General features: G+C 42.7%; 2 protein-coding genes across 8 annotated transcripts in view; both read right to left on the bottom strand.

Annotated features, from left to right (window-relative positions):
• LOC120393914 (complement receptor type 2-like) overlaps nucleotides 1–23,758 on the bottom strand; it is a 341,488-nt gene that overhangs the window by 288,835 nt on the left and 28,895 nt on the right. The gene's annotated exons all lie outside the window — the stretch shown is intronic.
• LOC120393913 (complement receptor type 1-like) lies at nucleotides 1,160–23,743 on the bottom strand. 7 transcript variants are annotated; one of them, XM_039518363.1, is made up of 14 exons: nucleotides 23,551–23,743; nucleotides 21,463–21,651; nucleotides 20,310–20,513; nucleotides 19,001–19,189; nucleotides 17,574–17,756; nucleotides 16,120–16,308; nucleotides 13,170–13,358; nucleotides 12,358–12,546; nucleotides 11,455–11,502; nucleotides 9,007–9,075; nucleotides 7,828–7,875; nucleotides 6,366–6,413; nucleotides 4,743–4,797; nucleotides 1,160–1,547 (listed from the first exon to the last, which is right to left on the bottom strand). In XM_039518363.1, exons 1-14 carry the CDS (start codon nucleotides 23,738–23,740, stop codon nucleotides 1,526–1,528), a joined length of 1,812 nt encoding a protein of 603 aa, XP_039374297.1. In that variant the 5' UTR covers nucleotides 23,741–23,743; the 3' UTR covers nucleotides 1,160–1,525. The 7 variants fall into 7 exon arrangements, with proteins under 7 accessions (XP_039374297.1, XP_039374299.1, XP_039374301.1 ...); XM_039518365.1 differs by having other exon boundaries at nucleotides 4,743–4,794; XM_039518367.1 differs by lacking the exon at nucleotides 13,170–13,358.

Raw genomic sequence — 23,758 nt, 5'->3', positions numbered from 1 at the left:
GCACCACAGCACCACTTCCGGCTGCTTCTCACAGTATGAACAGTCACTGTAACAGGAGGCAGGGTCCAGGGGGAAGTTGTGGCTGCAGGTGATGCCAGAGCATCGCTTGCTCAGCTGCAGTGGGATCTCCTCCTGACAGAGATCCTGTGGGACCCCGCACAAAGAGGAATTATTCAACAAAATTACATCCCTTTTACATTTGTCAGGGAAAATCCCTGTACCCTAGAAAAGAGATGCTTCTTTGCAAGAGGAAAAGATCAAACTTTCTTCTGTTCTGCTAGCAGCTAGTGACTGGATCAGGACAGAGGGCTAGATTTCAACATCACCTGTAAATAATCAGTTTATAGTAATAAGTATGGAAAAAACACAGAACACTAGAGTCTTCATTCAGTATTCCTTTTATTTAAGAAAAATACGTTAAAAAGATGACATAAATCCCACAAATTCCTTCGGTTACAGTTTCACCACCTGTGGAAAGATTTATGCATATTGCTAAACAAACTCAACATAGTTGTGATTGTAAAAAAGAATATAAACAACAACATGTTTTAAAAGATAAAATAAATTATAATAATGTGTTGGATTGCACTCACCGCCATCTTACCAGCAGATAGTGCCATTTCCTGAATTTAAAAAACTTGTTTTCAGACCTCCAAAGACATTTTTTGATGACTAAAACATAAAATTAAATTTAGTCACTAAACCACCGGAGAACTTGCTATAGAGTACACTTTTGATCTCATTGCTTACTTCTTATAAAGTGCTAGTTGATTGTAGGGAAAGAAACAGGATACCTTATTTTCAATACATTTTATTAAAAACTCAGTGACGAGTATTCTGAACATCTCTGGAACCCCACGTAAATTCACACACTTCACTCTTTTCTCTTAGGGGAAACACTATATATCAAATTTGTAAAAAGAAACCAAAGTTATAGAGCTGGGAACAAAAGGTGGATTTATCTGAAGAGAGAGTCTCACTTCAACATCTGTAGCTGAAGACTAAATCTGGAGAAAGGTCACATCAAGAATCCACAACATTCCATTTAGACCTTTACATTTGGGTTTAAAGACTAATATTACGCACATCATGATGGAAGCCTGTAAGCAGGCATCTAAACAGGCTCTCTTGCCACCTGCAGCTAAAACCATAATCCAAACTATGCCACACTCAGATGGCCAACATGTTCTTTAACAGGTGAAACATTTAGCACTATGGAGAGGTGGAATAAGGAGCCAGCTGCGTGTACAGAACAGCAAGTAATTTTGATGCTGCCAACTGCCTTTGCTTGCTTCAGAAACCAGTTTTTAAAGACAAAAGGGATGATCCACTTCCCTTTTACTTTTTGCTTTTTTCAAATGCAGTGGATTCCAATTGCAAGTCCAGTTCAAAGGAGAAAAGTTGTAGTGAAAGTGCCTGAGAGAGGTCTATTTTCACTACCAAAATTCAGTGCAAATGTATGAAGCTTATTTCCTAACTTTTCCATTCTTTTCTTCCAATATTATGTCTGTTAATTTGTAAGCCATTAGCTAGCATCGACCTTGATCCTGAAGAAAAAAAAAAGATAGTTAAAATCAAAATAGTTATATATTTTAGTCTTCTACAGCTTTAGACTTCAGTCTATGATGCTTTAAACTTTTCAGATGTTGTACTTTACAGTACCTTCAGGAACAAATATTAGTTTTGTATTAAAAAGTCGGTAGATGTTAGATAACTTTTTAAATGAAAAAAAGTTATCTGATGTGTAACAATAGCGTACAACAGAAATATATTTTCAACTGATTTCATTTTAAAGCAGAATTCGTAATATTTCCCTAATGATAGGGGAAGTAGGAGAAAACATGCACTATGGATACAACAGGGGTTAGGGCTAACTAGTAAGCAGAGTTAGTAACTGCAAGGACAAATAATGAAAAACGTTATTTACATAAAAGAGCCAAAATATTCCTGGGTGCTCCATGCCCCCTTCTCACTATAAAATAAAGCTGAGCTGAGGAATTCCTTTGGAAGTTCCTCACTGTATCAGGAGTGGACATCTAAATAGATTTATGTAAACTACATTTTTAAAGAGGGATATTAGTTTCAGTGACTAGTCATACTAAATATCAATCTTATTTAACAATGGCTAGTGCAAATACTGTGTAAAGTACTAAAGTCCTCATAAAATCAACTTCTGAACCTCTTTGCGATATATACTGAAGAGAGCAAAGCTCTTCAGGGGAGGAATTTGACTAGTTTACCTAGCTGTATAATTCATTTGATGAACTACTAGTACATGTCCCCATACGGGATAAAAATCTTAAATTTGCTTATAATCTTTATGGTTTTATGCATTTATTTTTCACCCAAACAACACAATATGATTTGCTTCTTCAATCTTAAAATGGACATATGGAAGTAATAAAATAGAGATGACATGTTAGATATCAGTTTTCAAATCAACTTCGTTTAGAAAGAACACAATGTTTGAGTCTGTTGTGTTTGCAGAAAAACATAGAAGAAATCTAGTATATTAGTGGTTAACCCAACAATGATGTCACATGCAACATTTCAGTTCATGTCAAGAAAGAAAAGGTTAAAAGAAATAAGAACCTATAGATTATATTCTCAATTTGAATTTAATATGGTATAATTCTACTCTGTTCTCTCAAATAACATAGAATCAGAAGACACCATCTATATATTTTAGGTGGAAGAAGATATTTTTCTATAACAAAATATGCCTTTCAAGACCCAGTTTAGATTTTGTTTCACCCACTGGTAGTTCTTATTTTCTTGGAAATTGGAGCTTCAGGTATCTAGATTTTTAATATAAGAACTGAACGGCAAGAAAGGAGAGAACGCTAATTGAATGAAATATGTTTGCAGAAATAAAAGCCAGAAAAAAATTAATAGTTTCTAAAAGGAGAGCTTTTATAAAACTAGAATTTATAAAGGAACTAAGATTAAATTTAGGCTATTAGGAAGATATTTTGATGGCAACATGCATTAAGCTGTGGTATTCTCTACCAGGGAAGTGGTGGAACCCTTACTACTTGGAAATTTTAACAGGAACAAGAGCAAGATATTATAAAACAATGTTTTTCTTTGTAAAACTTCCTCCAAAATACACCAAAAATGTATGTCCCACACTTTCAAGAAATTAAAACATTCACTTGGATTGTGTGGTGTGTGAGAGAAACCTGCTAATGTCAAGGGGGAAAGCTTTGGACTTCACCTTGTTTGGTATCAAATCAAGTATTGTGGTTTTAATTGATACTCAGAGGAAGCAACCAACAATGACACATTTTGGGGGGACATCATATAATATGAAAACAACTTCTCGTCTTTATGTTGTTCTCTTTAGACCAGAGGGATAAGGTGTTGCTGAGGGTGAAGGAGTTGTACAACTCCACAACCTTGTTTTTGTAAAGTGTTTGTGGGCTGATTTTCCAAAATTCTGTGCTGCTGTATTAAAAATAAGGATTTTTTTAAGGTTTCTGTTTTCAGGAATTCTTTTATACAGTTGCTGAATATACCAAGTAGCGAGAAACATGCATAATGTGTAGGGAACTTGTGAATTTGTGGAGGGAGGGATAGCTCAGTGGTTTGAGCATTGGCCTGTTTAAACCCAGGGTTGAGAGTTCAATCCTTGAGGGGGCCATTTAGGGATCTGGGGCAAAAATTGGTCCTGCTAGTGAAGGCAGGGGGCTGGACTCAATGACCTTTCAAGGTCCCTTTCAGTTCTAGGCAATTGGTATCTCTCCAATTATTTTAAATTATTTTTATTTGAATTCACTGCTGCAGGAGGTTATTGATGTAATAGTACAGATACATTTCAAGAAAAAGACAATTATAAGCTACACCATTTGTTACTTTGAAATTCTAAGAGAAGGGACAATGAGCTATGATACATCAGATGTAATATGACAACCTCAGGAGTCAAATTTTCCTCTTGTTTTCCTCCCCCAATCTATGTATACTTTTGTACAACTCAACAGTGGTATTATAGTAGGTGCTTTTTGCATGCTTTGGAAATATCAAGTATGGGAAACTGCAGGTAGCTGGTTGCAGTAGCTAGATAATAGTTTGGTGCCCTGAAGCAGATCATGCATTTCTGACACAATGCAAAAAAAATCTGCATGGTAACTAATCCGTTCCCCCACAAGTCAATGTGAAGCATGGGTTAAACTTCCTTATTGTATTGCAAAGTAGTGTTATTATTTTGGTTAGCAAGTGAAATTAAGCTGTAAGTGTATAAAGCAATTGACATAGTTCTATTCTAAACTCTTACTATTCAATAGACTGTTTTTCCTCACAATACATTACTGATTTCTGTATAAACACAAAACGCTTATTTTTCAGCAAATGCAATAGACAAACATAGTTATCTATTAACAAACATTCAGGACAAACACAAGCAGCCCTTTTAATACTAGTGTTCTTTAATACAGAATAGATTTTCCTGGGAGTATCCAACAAGCATTAGGTTAAATAACAGTGTTAGTGGAGAAAGCAGTTCATTTAAGTTGATTTATAAAACTTCTCTAAAATTTATCACGAGCAAAAATAGAGAAGTAATTCTAGACAACGTCTTCATTTAACAACTAAATGCCATGCCTTTAGTGCCACAAGTTATTGCAATTTTCACAGTAACATACATGTTATTTTTTCTGACATCAGCAACATGCAAGAAAAGTCTCAGTCATCTAAACAGTCAGAGTAAATCTCAAAAAGGAAATATTTGTTTCTGGGGCTCTTACCTATTTTTCTTCAAAATTGCCGATGCTATAATTGCAGGAACTACACCAAGAACTACTTTTTTTAAAAAAAAGAGCAATTTAGTAATCAAGTTAAATAAAACATAACATTTTGCTAAAAGACAACTCTGAATCTCAGCAGTTCTGGAACTTGCTCTCATCATCACTGACAGATTATCTGTATCATAGGACACAATTTTTTTTCCCTTATGATGATAAATAAGCCCCTCTCATACACCAGATCAAACATCACAAGAACTCTCTACCCTAATCGAGAAAGAGGTTCTGATGTTGGATCTCTTAATTTATCAAGTCTTTAATGCTTCTGTGCACAGCTTAAGGTTTGTCTAGATTCCTAGCTCATCCAGAGTAATGCTCCATATTCAATCTACTTCACATCCAAGATGTTCAAGCTTAAATTCAACTTCTTCCCTTCAGTCTCCTGCAAGGTGTTTAAGTTCGCCACCAAAGAGTCACAGAATGTATTATGGTCAATATCTAGTATGGCTTGCTTGATTTCTTCCCCAATTGATATAGTATTTTAAACTGATAAATAAAAATTAGAAAAAGAAGCTACCAAATTCATCAGATTCTCTCTCTGTCTTGAACCTTAAAATGAAAACTTCTATTAATCTGTCTACTTTGGGGTCACACTGAGCCAACTAAAACCATGTTTCAATTCTGCTATTGAGATCTGAGCACAGTTTCCCCGATCGGTACACACTGGGTCAGCTGCATCTTTAGAGCCATGTGACAGGGATGTAGATTACAGAATGGTTTGGGTTGGCATATTCTCAGAGGGAGATCACTGCCTCCATTGATCAGGCAACTGCTAGAACTCTGCTTGTACTGAACGCGTATTGACATCCACGGGACTTCGGCATGTGCTGAAGTGCTTTGATGAACAGGTGCCTACATAGGGAACGGTCTGCTCCCCAAAGTTAAGCTACAGCGTCTGTGAGAATTCTGGGAGAGAAGGGGGAAATGTGTTCTGAATAGACGAGCATGATGACCAAAAACTCAAGATCTGTTATGTGGAGACCACTGCAGGCTGACTAACTCTGGATGCCGAGAACTTCAGTAACAGCCTTATAATTTCCTGTATAATATGACACTATCAAATCTAACGTACAAAGCGATTTCTTGGATCTTTTTACAACTTCCCTTTCTAGCTTTTGCCCTTTCCATTTTTGGTAGACAAAATATTCTCACTCAAAACAGAGCTACACAAGTGAACCTTTTCTTGATATCCCTGAGTATAAAGAGGAAAATGAGATTTTCCCTCCCCTTTTGTTCCCCAGTATCATGCAGACACATTTCAGATAGACTCACAGCAGACTGCCTAGCTCAGGCAAATATTGTGAATATGCCTACAGACAGAGAAAATAGCTAGGAGTATGAATACAGGCTTCTCTCCAGAGAATGGCAGTGCTTTTACATGGCACCACAGCATGTTAGAAATGGCAGAGAAGTTCAAGAACCCTAAATCCCAGGGTCTTTAGTAATTAAGTAGGGGGAAAACATTGAGATTGAAAAAGGGCAATATTAAAATAGCTTTGACTCCAGATCTTAAAACCGTCATAGCTCTAGTGCACTGACTGATTTTTTCAGTTTTAAGTTACTTACCGATACCAATACCGGTGACAATGCCTATTGCAAGGACTATGACACGCCCTAAAGAGAGAAACAAAAAATGTGAGCTAAAATATGAAACCAAATTCATGTCAATAACCTACAGGAATTTATCCACAATCCATGCATATGAAGCTACACTTAGTATCCTAGATTATGTCAGATATTAATGAACAATTAAGGTAGTCATGTAAACACCATATTCTCAAATGGATAATCATTAGCTGTTGGAAACCATGATCTCACTCCTACAGAACCTCATAATGAAGAAAGGCAGCTTTTCAAAGGATTGCACACATTTGTACCTTGTAATACCAACAGGAAAACCACTGTGTAAATGGAGGACACAATCTGGGTTTAAAGGTTTTCTATAATATGAAGTGCTGGATGTTAAGGATTCTCTTGCACATGCTTCTAGGCTCTCATTTACCAAGCCTGCACTGGCCTGTCGTACATTTGCCAAAATGATAAGAAAAGGCCAGAATCATTATACTCAAGTTGTCTAGACCAGGTACCACAATTTTTGCCCTAGCATATCATCATAGGTTGGTGTTATGTTATCACAGATATAAAGAGTGCTGTAATCTGTATTTTTAATTACCCAGACAGATGGTTTCAATGGACAAACTTTTGCTGTTCTTACTAGAATAAGATCTCTTATCGTCTAACCACTGGCTGTGGAAGATACTGAATGTATAATAAATTCCTTGACACAGACTGCATAGAACTACAATCACTGATGTCAATGAGTTTTGCATTTAGAAATCCAGACTCCTGTTAAAGGAATGCTCAGACTAACATTTTAAAGGAAACGTACGAAAGATTAAAATAGCACTCCTGACCTTCATTGATACTGTCAAGTGGCTTTTCAATGGCTCCTGGAAATTTTGAAGCCTATTTACCCTCAAAAAATAAATCTATAGCCTTTAATGTTAATAATTTTAATATGAAAAATGGAGTGTACATATTCATTTATGCCCATATTGCTCATCATTACTGTAGGTTTCATAGTGTTGGCAGAAATATGCAGTTTGGTCATTAAAGTTTTGTTGTTGTTTTTGTGGTTTAAATAAAGCCCAATGAAAAACATTTTAAAAACCAGGCAGGAAACTGTTTGCTGGGGGAAAAGGAGGTAGAAAAACACCATCCGCACATAAAAAGAAATCCAGTTGAGTTAAAAACAAATTTGTAATTGTGATCCCCCTAAAGTACTGATTAGAAGTGAGGGCTTTTTAGTTTGCTTTTGGCAGGAATTCAGGTGATTCCAATCTCATGCACATAATGCAGCCACATGGAGCAGCAACATTCAGGGGTTCCTTAGTGTAATAGACTTGAAAAACAATTGAAAGTATCCAGCCAGCCCAGTTCTGAAGCTCCCTACAGCCCTGCTCGCCAGGCGCACGCCGCTACCCAGTCTAATAGCTCAAGTGTTTTCTCTCTCCCCTCAGTACCTCACCTTCTCCATCAGGCTCAGCAAAGTTGCCAGCTATGTTCATCGCAGAACCTGTACAGAAAAGAAAGTTTTATAAAATACTTGAGGTGCTCTCCACACAACTGACTATTTTAAATACCAAAAAGCTGGCAGAGATTCCAGGCATGTAAAGACATCAACACACAGAAACAGATTGGAGTGAAATTTATCTCGCCAAGCACAGGACAACACATATTGAATTGTAAAGACTCAAATCCACAACTGCTCATATTCTCTACCCAAGACATTTGAAGAAAAGCCCCCAAGCATGCCAGTGAAAGCACTGTCAGGCTGATAACTGCTAATGTCAACCCCCTCCCAGTGTTTTACCCACTTGATTTTCTTTAATATTTCTCTCTGTTGGGTATACCATCATGTCTGCACAAAGCAGAAGAGCCACACGCATTAGGTGCATTACCACATTGTCATTAGAAGAGCTAATTCTCTCAGCTGTAAAGTATCTATTCCTCAATTCTCATCCTTGGGATAACCATATAGTTAGAGACTAACTGTCTTTGTCCCAGGATAATCTACACCTAAGAAAGAGTTTGTGCCACTGAAATGATACGAGCTTGGATGCCATAGAGCGATAGAAGATTTTCACATGCCACCTCCTACTGCAGCCAATATTGTTATTAGTTGTGTCGCAATAGCACGTGAGGATTCAAGTCATGACTCAGGGCCCCACTGTGCTAAGCGCTGTAGAACTACACAACAAAAAGAAGGTCCCTGCCCCCATCCCTCTCATTAGAGGTGCCATCAATCAGCCCAGACAATAATATTCCTTATCCATGGTATTGGCCATGTCACTCTCCTTTTGAGAGGAATCAGAGGGATGGGCCAAGGTCAGAGCTCCGTGGGAATCCTTTGGAAAGTGGAAGGGGGAGAAGGACCCACCAAAAGGCTTTGATAACCAAAATAAATGGTGCAGGAACAATGAGAGGGGTAGGAAAACCAGGAGAGCATGGAGTGTGCACATGAATAAGCAGCTCTCTGTCAAGTTTTAAGGCAAGTGCTAAGTGGGCATCATTATATTTGTATCTATGAATAGCAGAATTATAGAAATTAAAAATGACTTTCACATTGTACTTTTCATTTTTATTCAAGTGGAAATTTGAACCCAAAATTCTAGACTTTTAGCAAATCAAAGTTCTTCCAATTTACCTGAGGAAGTACCAGCTACTTCTGCTCCTTTGGGAGGGACAGTTGTGGGTTTGTCCTGGGTAATTATGTCTAAGGCAAAAAAGAGGAAAAAGCAGCTATGAACATTACATCAGTCTCCCATCACCAGCTGGCCACTCAGAGTCAGGAGCTTCTCAAACTAATGTTTAGGAATCTGCATCTTTAGAGACAAGACACACTTATCCCACTTACATGTTGTCACAGCGAGAGCCCAGTTGGGCTACCCTGCAGGCGGCTGCTGGGATCCCATTCATATATTCTAGGGGAAGCCCATAGCAACCGCTACATTGAGCTGCCTACCACTTCCCTTTACAAAAGTTCTCTCTCTCTCTTTTATAAAAAAAAAAAAAGAGCTCTAACAGTTCTGTGGTTTGCAGCAGGGATGTGAAAGGCTCAGTGTGGTGCCTCTTGCTACCACCATGAGTTACAAACTGCCAAAATCTGTCATTTCCCTTCAGTTTTACTCATCAGAACTTCATAGAGTGACTTCTAAAACCCCCAAACATGCTGTTGTCACTGAGCATTCTCTGCGAGGTATTGCCATGTGCAACTGAGAACTGTGCATCTCCATCCCTCATATCAAAATATCCTTTGGCCTAGGAGAACGAGAACCGTGTTGGGAACCAGGAGATGATGAGTTCAGCTTTGATTATTTCTACTGGCTGGTGTTAACGATCCTGTGCCCTTCGAAACTCAAGTTAACACACAGCAACCCATCCTCCCTGAATGAAAGTTACACAAGCTAGGAAGAGAACCCAGATCTCTAACAAGGCAGACCCAAGTCTCATCCACTTAGCCTAAGCGAAAGAATTTGCCAAATCTAAATACTTGGCTACACAGTGTGTACAATGAGGCTATTAGTGCATATATAATCCATTGTCTTAGTGTGTTGTGCATCTTCCTCTAGTGGTTGGTCCATATAACAATTTACTCCTGCTGTCACCTATTATAATTAGTTCTTCAACTTGACAGAGGTCTATGCTGTAGTACCTTAGATTAAACAATCCCTTAGCCCGATCCCTGGGATCCCAAGTCAGCCGGCACGGGCCAGCCATGGATTTTGTATTGCACTGTAGACTTATTCTTCGATGTAAAAAGCATTGGAATCATCATTTCAAATTATCCAAATAGATTGTTTCAAGAGACAGACTTTAGCTGTCCTTACTAGAGTAAGGCCATTTAGTAACTTCTATAGCTGCTGGTTAAACATTAAATGAGAGTCCAGCAGAGGGCAACAAAAATGATTAGGGGGCTGGAGCACATGACTTACAAGGAGAGGCTGAGGGAACTGGGGTTATTTAGTCTGCAGAAGAGAAGAGTGAGGGGGGATTTGATAGCAGCCTTTAACTACCTGAATGGGGGGTTTCCAAAGAGGATGGAGCTAGACTGTTCTCAGTGGTGGCAGATGACAGAACAAGCAGCAGTGGGCTCAAGATGCAGTGGGGGAGGTCTTGGATATTAGGAAACACTATTTCACTAGGAGGGTGGTGAAGCACTAGAATGGGTTCCCTAGGGATGTGTTGGAATCTCCTTCCTTAGAGGTTTTTAAGGCCTGGCTTGACAAAGCCCTGGCAGGGATGATTTAGTTGGTGTTGGTCCTGCTTTGAGCAGGGGATTGGACTAGATGACCTCCTGAGGTCTCTTCCAACCCTAATATTCTAGGATTCTATGAAAAGGGTAATTCCTTGCCACAGATTGAACAGAACCGCAATCACTGACATCAATGAGTTTTGCATTTAGAAATCAGACTCATGTAAAAGCAATGCTCAGACTAAAATTTTTAGGGAAACTGTATGAAAGTTTACAATAGTAGCAAAGAGTGCTCTGAAGTGGCCTTTCAATGGCTCCTGGAATTACTGAACCTATTTGCCCTTAGGAAATACATCACTGACAAATTTATAGTCTTGAATGTTAAGAATGTTAGTATGATAAATGGAGTGTACATAGTCACTTGTACCCATTTTGTTCATCATAACTGTAGGTGTAGGATTCAGGTTTACTGATGGCTTCAGTGTTGGCAGAACACACAATTTGGGTTCTTTTGTTGTTGTTGTATAAATAAAGCTCAATGAAAAACATTTTAAAAACCAGGCAGGAAACAAAAAACAACACACCACCCAGAAAGAAATCTAGCTGATTTAGAAACAAATTTATAGTTACTGTCTCTAAGTTTCTGACTAGAAGGGAATTTTTATTTAATATACTTATTTTTGGCAGGAATTCCATGTGATTTCAATCTCATGCACACAATGCAGCCACATGGAGCAGCAACATTCAGAGGTTCCTTAGTGTGATAGATTTGAAAAACAACTGAAAGTATGTGGCCAGCTCCAGTTCTGAAGCTCCCTACAGCCGGGCTTCCCTGCTCACCACACACATTGCGCTACCCAGTCTAACAGCTCAAGTGTTTCTCTCCCCTCGGCACCTCACCTTCACCTTGAGGCTCAGCAGAGTTGTCAGTTGTGTTCAACACAGAACCTGTACAGAAAAGAAAGTTTTTTAAAATACTTGAGGTGCTCTCCACACAACTGACTATTTTAAATACCAAAAAGCCAAAGGAATGTCACAAGGACAAGTGCAGAGTCCTGCACTTAGGAAGGAAGAATCCCATGCACTGCTACAGGCTGGGGACTGACTGCCTAAGCAGCAGTTCTGCAGAAAAGGACCTGGGGATTACAGTGGACAAGAAGCTGGATATGAGTCAGTGGTGTGCCCTTGTTGCCAAAAAGACCAATGGCATATTGGGCTGCATTAGTAGGAGCATTGCCAGCAGATCGAGGGAAGTGATGATTTCCCTGTATTCGGCACTGGTGAGGCCACGCCTGGTGTACTGTGTCCAGTTTTGGTCCCCCCACTACAAAAGGGATGTGGACAAATTGGAGAGAATTCAGTAGAGGGCAACTAAAATGATCAGGAGGCTAGGGTTCATGACTTACGAAGAGAGGCTGAGGGAACTGGAGATATTTAGTCTGCAGAAAAGTGAGGGGGGATTTGATATCAGCTTTCAACTACCTGAGATGGTTCAGGTGAGGGCTGTGTCTGAGGGAGGAATTCAAGAAGCTTGGAATGGGAGGATCAAGCACAAGTTACAGCATAGGTCAGGGCAGATCATGCGTACAAGTGCCAGGGCAGAGAGAACGCAGCAGTAGGCATCCCAGCTGAGAGCGTTTGGTCTGCTGCAAAGGAGGAATCTGCAGTGAGTTAGCCCATGGCTCTACATCTTTTCAGTATTTAAGGGCTAAGATGTTAAATAGCCTCCAGGTCATTCCAATGTGCCCTCCACCCTTTTCTAATCTCAGTCAGTCATTCTAGTGTGATGAAGAAATGGATCACCTTTGCACTCAGGGGCAGATGCATTCCAGCGTGGAGTTCCCCCATCACCAGCTATACATAGAATGGAGGATACTCCAACAAGTGACCAATCACGGTTACAGGAATAGCTCACACGTGAGCCTACAGGGAAAGCTTTTTCCCAGCCACGGTCGTCCCGTCCATTAGAGATGCGTGCAGGTGGCTCACAAGCTAGAATAAAAGGGGAAAATACAGCATTGACACAGAATGGGAAATCTCCTAAAAGAAGGGAGGCAGCATAAATACCGTGGGGTTTCCTGACACTACATTTCAAAAAAAAAAAAAAAAAGTGCTTGGAGAGGCACCAATCTCTAATACCTTGACTATCTGCCAGCACTTTGTTAGTTTCTGGCTGTGAATTAGCATTATATCCATGGCACTGGGAGAGCAAAGATAAAAACAGCAACATGCAAAACACTCTTAAAACGTCTCTTTGACCTGTAGAGACCCCAGGGATCGTTGCTCACAAAACTGAATAACTGCCCTGAATTACTGAGAATTGCAGCCAGACCCTGAGAAATACTGAAGGCCCGCAGCTCCCATCACCTTCAACAGTAGGGTCCTTCTGCATGGCTCCCTGAATCATTAAACTGGCCCTGCTACACATGCACCACCAAATTCTGGATCTGAACCCCTTCTGTAGCCACTGAGTCTGCAGTGAGTTGGCCCATGGTTCTACATATTTTCAGTATTTAAGGGCTAAGATGTTAAAGAGCCCCCAGGTCATTGCAATGTGCCCTCCACCCTTTTCTAATCTCAGTCAGTCATTCTAGTGCGATGAAGAAATGAATCACCTTTGCACTCAGGGGCAGGTGCATCCCAGCGCGGAGTTCCCCCATCACCAGCTGTACATTGAATGGAGGATACTCCAACAAGTGACCAACCACGGTTACAGGAGTAGCTCACACTTGAGCCAACAAGGAAATCATTTTTCCAGCCGCGGTCGTCCCGTCCATTAGAGATGCGTGCAGGTGGCTCACAAGCTAGAATAAAAAGGGAAAATACAGCACTGATACAGAACGGGAAATCTCCTAAAAGAAGGGAGGCAGCATAAATACTGTGGGGTTTCCTGATACTACATTTCCAAAAAAAGGTGCTTGGAGAGGCACCAATCTCTAATATCTCTGACAATCTGCCAGCTCTTTCTTTTAGTCTCTGGCTGGGAGTTAGCATCATACCCGTGGCATTGGGAGAGCGAAGATAAAATCAACAACATGCAGAACACTCTTAAAATGTCTCTTTGACCTGTAGGGACCCCATGGATTGTTAAGTATCAGAGCGGTAGCCGTGTTAGTCTGGATCTGTAAAAGCAGCAAAGTGTCCTGTGGCACCTTATAGACTAACAGACGTATTGGAGCATGAGTTTTCGTGGGCGAATACCCGCATCGTCGGATGCACGGATTGTTTTTCACATGCTCATGACACTGAATAACTGCACTGAATTACGGAGAATTTCAACCAGACACTGAGAAGTACTGAAGGCCTGCAGCTCCTACCAACTTCAACAGTAGAGTCCTCCTGCATGGCTGAGTCATTAAACTAGCCCTGCTACATATGCACAACCAAAATCTGAACCCCCTCTACAGCCACTGAGTTCTGCCAGAACCCCCTGAACGAACATGCCAAGCGTCCTCCAAGTAATGAAACTCTTCTGGAGTCCCCCTCACCCATCCCCACTAGCTACTGAACTTTCCCACCACACCACCCTCCTAGTATAGTTAGCCATCCTTTCCCCATATGTCCATCCCTCTTGAACTGGTGAGGACGATGACGGTTTAGGGTGAAAGAAGGGGTCAGTGCTTGTTCTAGCAGGCCAATGTCATATTGGGCTGTATTAGTAGGAGCATTGCCAGCAGACTGAGGGATGTGATTATTCCCTTCTAGTTAGCACTGGTGAGGCCACACTTGGAGTACTGAGTCCAGTTTGGTCCCCACCTACAGAAGGGATGTGGACAAACTGGAAAGAGTCCAGTGGAGGGCAATGAAAATGATTAGGGGGCTTGAGCACATGACTTACAAGGAGAGGCTGAGGGAACTGGGGTTATTTAGTCTGCAGAAGAAAAAAGTGAGGGGGAATTTGATAGCAGCCTTCAACTACCTGAATGGGGGTTCCAAAGAGGATGGAGCTTGGCTGATGACAGAACAAGAAGTAATGGTCTCAAATTGCAATGGAGGATATCTATGTTGGATATTAGGAAACACTATTTCAGTAGGAAGCTGGTGAAGCACTGGAATGGGTTACCTGGGGAGGTGTTGGAATCTCCATCCTTAGAGGTTTTTAAGGTCAGGGTTGACAAAGGCCTGGCTGGGATGATTTAGGTGGGAATTGGTCCTGCTTTGAGCAGGGGATTGGACTAGATGACCTCCTGTGGTCTCTTCCAATCCTAATTTTCTATGATTCTACATCCCATTTGCCTGGCATTCAATTGACTTGCTATCTTTGAGGATGTAGCCAGATTGAAACAACACAGTTTCCAGTTGTATATTCAGGTTCACTTATAGAGATCTGTTCTCCATTTTCAATCACCAGGTTTGGACAATGAGGAATCTCTGAGGAACACCAACAAACAAAGGGTTTAAGATGTTTTTGTTCAGACAAAGGGTTTGTCTGCATGGGAAATTCATGGGAAAATTAGGGTGAAATAGCAAGGCTGTGAATTTTAAAAGGGCAATAGCTAACTCCACACTAACTCATCCCATGGACACCCTTACTCCACACCAACAGGGCTTCTTTGTGGGTTGGGTAAATTTTCTTCCAAAGTCAAAGTAGAGACACTTTCCATGGGGGAGACTTGTTCATTGGGAGGGTCACTATTCCATTTCAAACCATAGGCCTGTGGCAGCAAACTCATGGGGAGAAATAACAAACATCTAAAATTTAGCATTAAGGCTAAGACATTCAAAGCCACAACATTTATACAACCGTTGATCCATTTTCTATGCCAGAGTACCCCAAACTTGGGACGCCGCTTGTTCAGGGAAAGCCCTTGGTGGGCCAGGCCAGTTTGTTTATCTGCCGCGTCTGCATGTTTGGCCGCTCGCAGCTCCCACTAGCCACGGTTTGAGAACACATGGCCATGGCTATAGAACAGCAGCAGATTTTCTCAACTGTGCATTCCAAGAAAGTTCTATTTCCAGGGGCAGATGTGCAAATAATTTCTCCCTGCACTCAAGTCACAGAGACACTGGGACTACTGGCAGGTGTCCCTGGGGATTATGGGAATACTGCAGAGGGGGCAATGGAGTGGCCAGTGCATTAAGATGCTGCTAGCTGCCTCCACCAGCTTCTTGCTGCTAAATCAAGCCACAGGGGTCTTTCCAACTTGGACTCAGATTGTCCGCACAAACATACTGACACCACACACACGGAGTGGATTCTACATTAAAAGTGCCAACATCAGGACAGCTGGATTGGGAACCACAAACTAAGAGATAGTTCAGGTGAGGGGTGTGTCTGAGGGAGGAATTCAAGAAGCTTAGAATGGGAGGATCAAGCACAAGTTACGGCATAGGTCAAGGCAGATCATGTGTACGAGTACCAGGCAGAGAACACACTGGCAGTGGGCATCCCAGCTGGGAGTGTTTGGTCTGCTGAAAAGGGGGAATATGCAGTGAGTTGGCCCATGACTCTACATCTTTTCAGTATTTAAGGGCTAAGATGTTAAATAGCCTCCAGGTCATTCCAATGTGCCCTCCACCCTTTTCTAATCTCAGTCATTCTAGTGCAATGAAGAAATGAATCACCTTTGCACTCAGGTACTGGTGCATCCCAGCGCAGAGTTCCCCCATCACCAGCTGTACATCGAATGGAGGATACTCCAACAAGTGACCAACCAGGGTCACAGGAGTAGCTCACACGTGAGCCAACAAGGAAAACATTTTTCCTGCCGCGCTTGTCCCATCCATTAGCGATGCGTGCAGGTGGCTCACAAGCTAGAATAAAAGAGGAAAATACAGCACTGATACAGAATGGGAAATCTCCTGAAAGAAGGGAGGCAGCATAAACACCATGGGGTTTCCTGACACTACATTGAGGAAGAGAACTGGGAAAAGCTCAAGGCTAAGAGAGCAGTGGAGGGAAGTTTGTCTATTGACCTCTTCCAGCCAAGAAAGAAGATCCAAGGAAACCATCTTGCAGGTCAGTGTTTCAAAGTAGGAACAGCGATCTGAGGAAAAACCCAGAAGGGGATTAGGAATATGAGCACAAGGTGAGTGGCCAAGTTACTTTGCATTTTTGTGCAGGCCAGGGTAGGTGGACACTGCTTACTCTACTTGACTTGGGTTTTGAGTTCAGGTAAGGGATACTGCGGAGAAATGTAGGAACCTGGCACTCTGTCTCAAGAGGGACACTAAAGAAGAGCCTGTTTTTGACATTAGAGATGTGCTCTGTTATGACTTTGGATGGGTGGGGCAGATATTCTGAAGCATTAGCCCTCAGCAGGGGTATTATCAGACTGAAAAAGAATTGCTGCAAGAACATTAACAAGGGGAAACTGAGGTGGGCTGCCTGCAGGGCCACTTCTAGTCAGGAAGGGCACTTCAGGAGGCCTGTCTTGTTACCACATATGAGAATAAGGAATATCCATCTTCTATACTGTCACAGGGATACCTCAGGTGGTGTGTCATTTGTAAATGAAAGTCACAGGCGCTACTTGCTCTCTTGCATAAAAGGTGGGTTTTTTTGTCCTCCCCGGAACTGGGAAAGGACAGGCACCAAAACATTCCATGAACAAAAACCCAGAAATCAAAATCCAGCTTTTCCACTCTGCAGTCTTCCCAGTTTAGTGCTGCAGATGAAGATTAACTGCCCCAACATTCAAATTATCTGGTGTTGACTGGCCTCAGACTCTGCTCTCCGCAGCAAGCCTCACCTGGTCTTTCAGTATTAAACCCGGGCAATTACCCCCTGACTTTTCTCACCAATTGCTTTCCCCTGAGGTCTGAACTCTCTGGTGCTCATTTGATTCCCAAAAGAAAGTGAGAAAGGAACTTCAACAGAAAAAGGCTGCAGCCTAGATAAACATAAAATGGAAGAAAGGAAGCTGAGGGGAAAAGACAGACTGATAATCTAATACACACTATTCATATCACATTCACTCAATCATACCACATGCAACAGAATGAGTTTTCTAGGCTATAGAAAACTGCCCCAATATAGACACCCCACAAAGCATCACCCTACTCTGTCACACACTTACCTGGGTCACAAGCGGGTAGCTGCGGATACCACTTGCCATCAGCTTGGCAATGAATCCTATCAGCGCCCCTAAGGGTGTAACCAGGATCACACTGAAATGTGACATTGGTTCTGTGTGTATAGTTAAGTGGAAGTGGAGATTTCAGGCTTCCATGTTGAATATGTGGGACTGGACACTGAGTCTCTGCAAAACACCAAACAAGGCTTTCCAGATCCTTTTATTACTTAGTGCACGTCTTTTTAAAGTGCTGATTAATCCTCCCCACACCTCTGCAAGGCAAATAAGGAAGGAAACTATTTAACAAACAGAGAAACTGAGGCAGAGCAGCAAAGAGACTTGCCCAAAGCCTGAGAGGAAGACAATGGCAGAACCAGGATTAGAACTCGAGGTCTCCATTGCCCAGCCACGTGCTGGCACCGCATCACCTCTCCATACGTTGTAATTATTCAGGATCTGAGCGTGTGTGTCAGAGAAGTGGTTAGAGCATAGCCCATCATTATATACATCCCACTCGCAAACTGATACAGGAAAATTTCATCTACTGTCACCTAGGCACTGGCTTTCTTTGCTGCCATTGACTAGGTAGTTTTTATTACAAGAGAAAACTCAAGAGTGACACTATATGTAAATACAAATTTTTTTGTTGTCATCCTTCCATTTTCAACCACTGAGGGAATACAGCAAAGAGGTTGGTGCTCAGTCTAAGACAGGGAACAATGAAAGCCAAGGCACATAGAGGACTGCTGGATCTATCTTCCAAGCAATCTGAACGTTGTGAAAACACATGGCCACAAAAGAACATCAGATTTTCTTAATCTTGACCTTTGTTTTTTAAGGAAAGTTCTTATTTCCACAGGCAGTCGCAACAGATCATTTCTTATTGCACTGGATTTGTGATGAAATTTGACTACTGGCAGGTCTCCTGGGGGGATTATGGGAATACTGGAGATGGGACAATGCAGCATTCAATACATGAACACCTTCCATGCTGCCCGCTCCTCCCTGCAGCTTCCTGCTGCTAAGTCAAGCCACTGGGGTCATTTCAACTTTTTGGATTCAGGTTGTTCCTGCAAATGTACTGCTATTGCAGACAGGGAGGATTTTAGGCTTAAGGGGATGCTGCCAGGACAGCTGTACTGGGAACCAGTAGCCAGAACAAGGGACAGACGCAGGTGGTCAAGAAATCGGTGTGAAAGGAGGACTAGCATTAGCTTGGATGTGGGTCAAACAGCAGATCACATATATGGGTGCTGGGTGAGAGAGGAAACTGGCAGCGTGCGTCTCTGGGAGTAGGTTGCTGGGAACATTTAAGGCACTGGAAAGGAGTGGTCAGCAATGGGATGGATGGGTTATGGGGACACATTGCACCAAATCATTCCTACCCTTTCCCAGTATGAGTCATTTTTGGGTAATGCAGAATGAGTTACCTTCACACTGAGGGGTAGGCTCACTCCAGGTTGGAGTGACCTCATCACCAGCGATACACTGAATGGAGGCTTTTCCAACAAGTGAGAAGCCTCTGTCACATTTGTAAGTTACCGAAGAGCCAACAAAAAAACCTCTCTTGCCCCAGTCATTGTACTGGCCATGCAAGATGTTTGGGGGTTGGGCACAAACTAGAATTGAAGAAAGAAAAATACATTTTTTATACCGTAGATAAAAATCTCAAAAAAGAAAAGGAGGTGACTAATTCCCAACATTTCCTGATGCCATTATAGGAAAAAACAGTCTTTCCATAATACCTGAAAGAACACCCCAGGTATGTCCATCAACCTGCTATCTCGGTGTTCATCTCTTGCTGTGCATGGCATCAGGACAGCACACACAAAAATAATGAAAAGATGGTTAAGTGTTTATGTGGCCATTCAGCTGCTGAGACAGTCATTCACATGCTCCGTGAACAGCATTGAAACAGGGATGGTGATGATCCAGAGAGATGCTGAACGCCTGCAGCTTCCATTGACTAGAACCTCAGGCCTTGACTCCATAAATTGGCCCTGTTACACTTCTACACCTCCAAATCCAGATCTGAACCTCCTTCAGCTCTCCCAGCTTCCCAATCTTCCTCCAAGCTACCAAACCTTCCGAGTCCCCCAACAGACACCTCAGCCCCACCCCCACAACTGAACCTTCTCTGTAGATACACAGAGCCATCCTCATCCTCCGCTGCCCATCGCTTTCAAACTAGTGAAGGGGGAGGTTAGTTAGGGTGACACAAGGGGGTAGCACTAGGTCTGAGGAGTAATAAAGTTGTTCTTAGTGGATGGTTTTAGTCATTGGAGGTGACCCATGGAATTAATTCACATTTTATAGCACGATGGTAAACTAGTCCCAGGGCGCCTCATGTACATACACCTACAGCTTGGAAAATGCCTGAGTGACTAAAATCCTCACAAGGCCTTTGGAAAATAATTGGATGCCTAAAACTCTTTTCAGGTATGAGCATTGAGACCTGATCCCCTCCACTACTCAGACAGAGAGCTGCAGTTTGCATTTGCACCACTGTCCTCTCTTAAGAGGAGCATAGGGGGAATAGCATCTTTAATCTGTACCAGGAGCTCCATACAACCCCCAGTAACAAAGGCTGCTATGAGATGCACTGAATCCAGCCTGTAGCAGACTGGGGCATACTCAGGCTGGCCTAGCAGTCACAGCTGGGCTGACGATTGCCCATCAGGGACAGGAGCCACCAGGGCAGAGTTGGAAGAATCACAATCCTCCACCATTTATACTGACCTGGTTCGCAAACTGGTACAGCAGGATCCCATGTGCCATCATGTTTGCAGTGAATCTGAGCATTTCCGTTGATACTGTCTTTGATATCATACCCCAAATCACATTTAATTGTAACTCTGTCCTCAAACGCATAGGTCTCCTCTCCAGGTCTAGGCATCGGTTTCGGTGTCCCGTTGTTAACATCTGGAGCTGGACAACGAACTTCTGAGAAACACCAACAACAGTAACAGCGTTAAATCACAGCAAAGACAATTGTGGGGCTGCAGATTCATTTTACCAGGTGGAGCTGAAAGCTTTGCAAGCTATAGAAAATGGGCATTTCCTTGACATTGCTGAAGAGGCTTGGTTTTAGAGAAAGTTCTCTCTCCTGGGCAGAAACAGCATGTGGGTCAAGGGCCTTCATTTTCACTGTTCTTATAGCAGCTGTTCTGAGTGCAGCTGGCAGAGTATTTTTGGCCTTCATCACAGGCAGCAGGTGCTACTGTGAGTCTGTGTTATGACCATGCCATGTATAAGAAGGCAGGTGGTATGATGTGATCTATATTGATTGCTATCTACTTTAGGAGATGGTGGATGGGGGCAACAGATCTGTCTATAAGCATAGAAATGTAAAGGTGGCAGATTTTAAGGAGGCACAACATGGCATTCATAGCCCAGGGGTATATGCAAACTTTAAGCTACCGTTTTACCTTCCCAGTACTGGACTGCTCCACGCAGACGGCCCTGGGGACCTGTGCCCAGCTGCCTATGGGTTTGGCTTCAGCTTTACTGAGAATCTCTGCAGTGCTATGTGCTGTGAAACGCCCCAACACACCCCTCCCACTGGCACACCACTTGCCCCAAGCCTTGCAAGAAGATCCTGGGAAGACAGCCCTTTTGTTGTCTTTGGGTGGAGTTCTCTTCTGGATGGATCTAGGACATTTAAAGACCTGTTCTGTCACTCTGGACCTTTTACTTGGGAGTGAGGATTCCACCTCGAATTGGTTACCATAATCCCCAGTGTTAGCAGGAAGAGAAGACCCTGATTCTCCTTCCTTCTCTCTCACCCCCATCTCTACACTTTGAAGCATACACAAGCTGACTATAAGCACAATCTCCCCATTAGTGTTAAATTTGCTCAATTAAAACAAAGATAATTTAGCCAAACACTTACTCTGACAAAAGTTCGGAGCTGAAGACCAGGTCAAATTTTGAAGACAAGTAACATGCCCTTGCCTTCTTCCAGGGATTAGCTTATAACCTGGGCGGCAGCCATATCTAATCACCATCCCGGGTGGAATCAATGTGCCAACATTAGTCTTCCGAACAGCATTGGGAATGTCAGGTGGATCAACACAATAACCTAAGGGTAAAATATGAAGAATGTAAGGACATACTTAGCCAGGAAAACCTATTGAGGTGAAATTGCCTCTACAAGAATGTGATGTGAGAGACCTAGCTGGGGAAAATCAGAGGTCCATATTCTACTCTCCCTCGCTCAGATCCATGCAATCCCATTGCCCAGAATTTAGCTCAGTCATTGCAAGGAAACTGCATGGAAAATACAACAAAACCAAGTGGGAATATGGGTGGCAGTCATACGATTCTACCTGCGTTTGGAATTAGAAAGGGAAATGCAAAGCCCTAACCTAAACCAGACGGTGTTTCTGTTTGTCTGTAACATGCAGTGTTGTAGTTGTCATCATGTTTCTTTCTAATATCCTGGGACCAAGATGGGTGAGGGAATCTCTTTGACTGGTGAGAGATACAAGCTTAGAGCTTGCACAGAGCTCTTCTGCACGTTGGCAAGATGATTACTTCTGAACACCACATCCAATCAATGCCAAACTTTCTGGGAGTGTTATAAGCATCAGTAGGCAGAAGCCTATTGGTTTTGTGGAATGTGGACAATTGGAAGATGGATGGGGAACAAACAGAGCTTCTTGCATCTGGTAATTGTCAATAGATCAAAGAACTGGTTGATCTCAGCCTTAACACCTTCTGGCATAATACCTGCCATCTCAACACTGCCTGTTCTCCCAGTACCATTTAAAAGAGGAGAGGGCAAACTACAGCCCATCAGGGCTTTCAATCCAGCCCATGGGAAACAGAGGGGCATGGGAGGGTGGCTCACAGGGATCTCGTGGTGGAGAATGGAGGAATGAAAGAAGCCCAGTGGTGTGAGCAATGATCTCAGCCTACAGACGTAACCAGGTGTCCAAACCTCTAGTTAATTTCAAACTATAGAATGGTTTAAACCGGAATCCAAAAGACAAGTCATTTAACAGCAGCATCGTGGGACTGTCTCAGCTCAGTGAGCTTCAGGCTGCCGTGACAATTTCCTTTTTAGAAACAAAACATGAAACTGGTTGCACAACTGCAATAGGTGTCAGTTCAGTGCACAGCCCCACAGGCAAGCCAGAAGCACTCCTGCTCCTGAGCCAGCTTGTATACCCAGCCTCAGTCAGGCTGGGCAGACTGCGCACTGCAGATCCCGCATGGAGATTCTCTCACCAAGTCAGTTATGCTCAGTAGCAATTACATTAGCAGTGGTCCTATTCCGGTCACAATCACACTGATCAGGCGCCAGGGAAATGCTGGTCACTGTTAGAAGTTAGAACCCCCTCTTCAAACAACACCTGGCACAGACCTGTCATCCACAGAGTTCACATTTGTGAATGGCTGGCCTAGTAATCCTGTGAGCAAAAAACCCCGTCTCCGGTGTGATTCCTACTGTTTCAGGGAATCAGGACTTGTCTCCTTTCTCTGTGAATAAACAGGATTGCATCAGAGAAATACTGAGCTCCATCATCAATTTCTCCTCCTAACAGAAACAGCCTGCAAGACCCTGCGTACTGGCTAACCGCTCAGGCCAAACAGCTCTTTTCAACCTGTCGCGTCCAAGCATTTACAGTGTGAGCTCAACTTGAAACATGGGAGTCACCCCATGGAAGTCAACACTACCTGTGTGCTTAAAGTTATGCACGTGCTCAAGAGGTTTGTGGAATGGAGCCTTAAGGAAAGAAAAGCACCATCTCCGTTTGGAACCGCAGGAGAAACATAGCAAGGCAGAGCTGGAATTTGGCCAGGAAAACAAGATCAGAGCGGTAAGAACGGCATGGGATCTTCAGCGACCACAAGCGCCCAGGAGCTTGCCAGAGGGAAGCAAAGGGAGCGTCAAGGGATGTGAGCGTAGGGGAAAGCCATGAGAGGGGAGAAGGTGGGGATGGGATTGAAGGGAGAGGCTCATTCTCCTACTCACTGAGAGCTCCCCCAGGCAGCAGCATGAGTACCAGGGTCCCCAGGAGCAGCAGAGTCCAGCCAGAGGGAAGTGACATCATGGTGCCAGGTGAGTTCCCAGAGAATGGTGGTGACAGCGCAGTCCAGGCAGGGCTGCAGCCGCTCCTCACCCTGCGCCCTATGCAACACGGACCCCAGGCATGGCCACCCATAGGCACATGAGGCAAGGG

The sequence above is a fragment of the Mauremys reevesii genome, unplaced genomic scaffold (assembly GCF_016161935.1).
Source record: "Mauremys reevesii isolate NIE-2019 unplaced genomic scaffold, ASM1616193v1 Contig36, whole genome shotgun sequence".
Classification (NCBI taxonomy): domain Eukaryota; kingdom Metazoa; phylum Chordata; order Testudines; family Geoemydidae; genus Mauremys; species Mauremys reevesii.
Note: the sequence above shows the minus strand (reverse complement) of the source record. Positions and strands in the feature narration are given on the sequence as shown.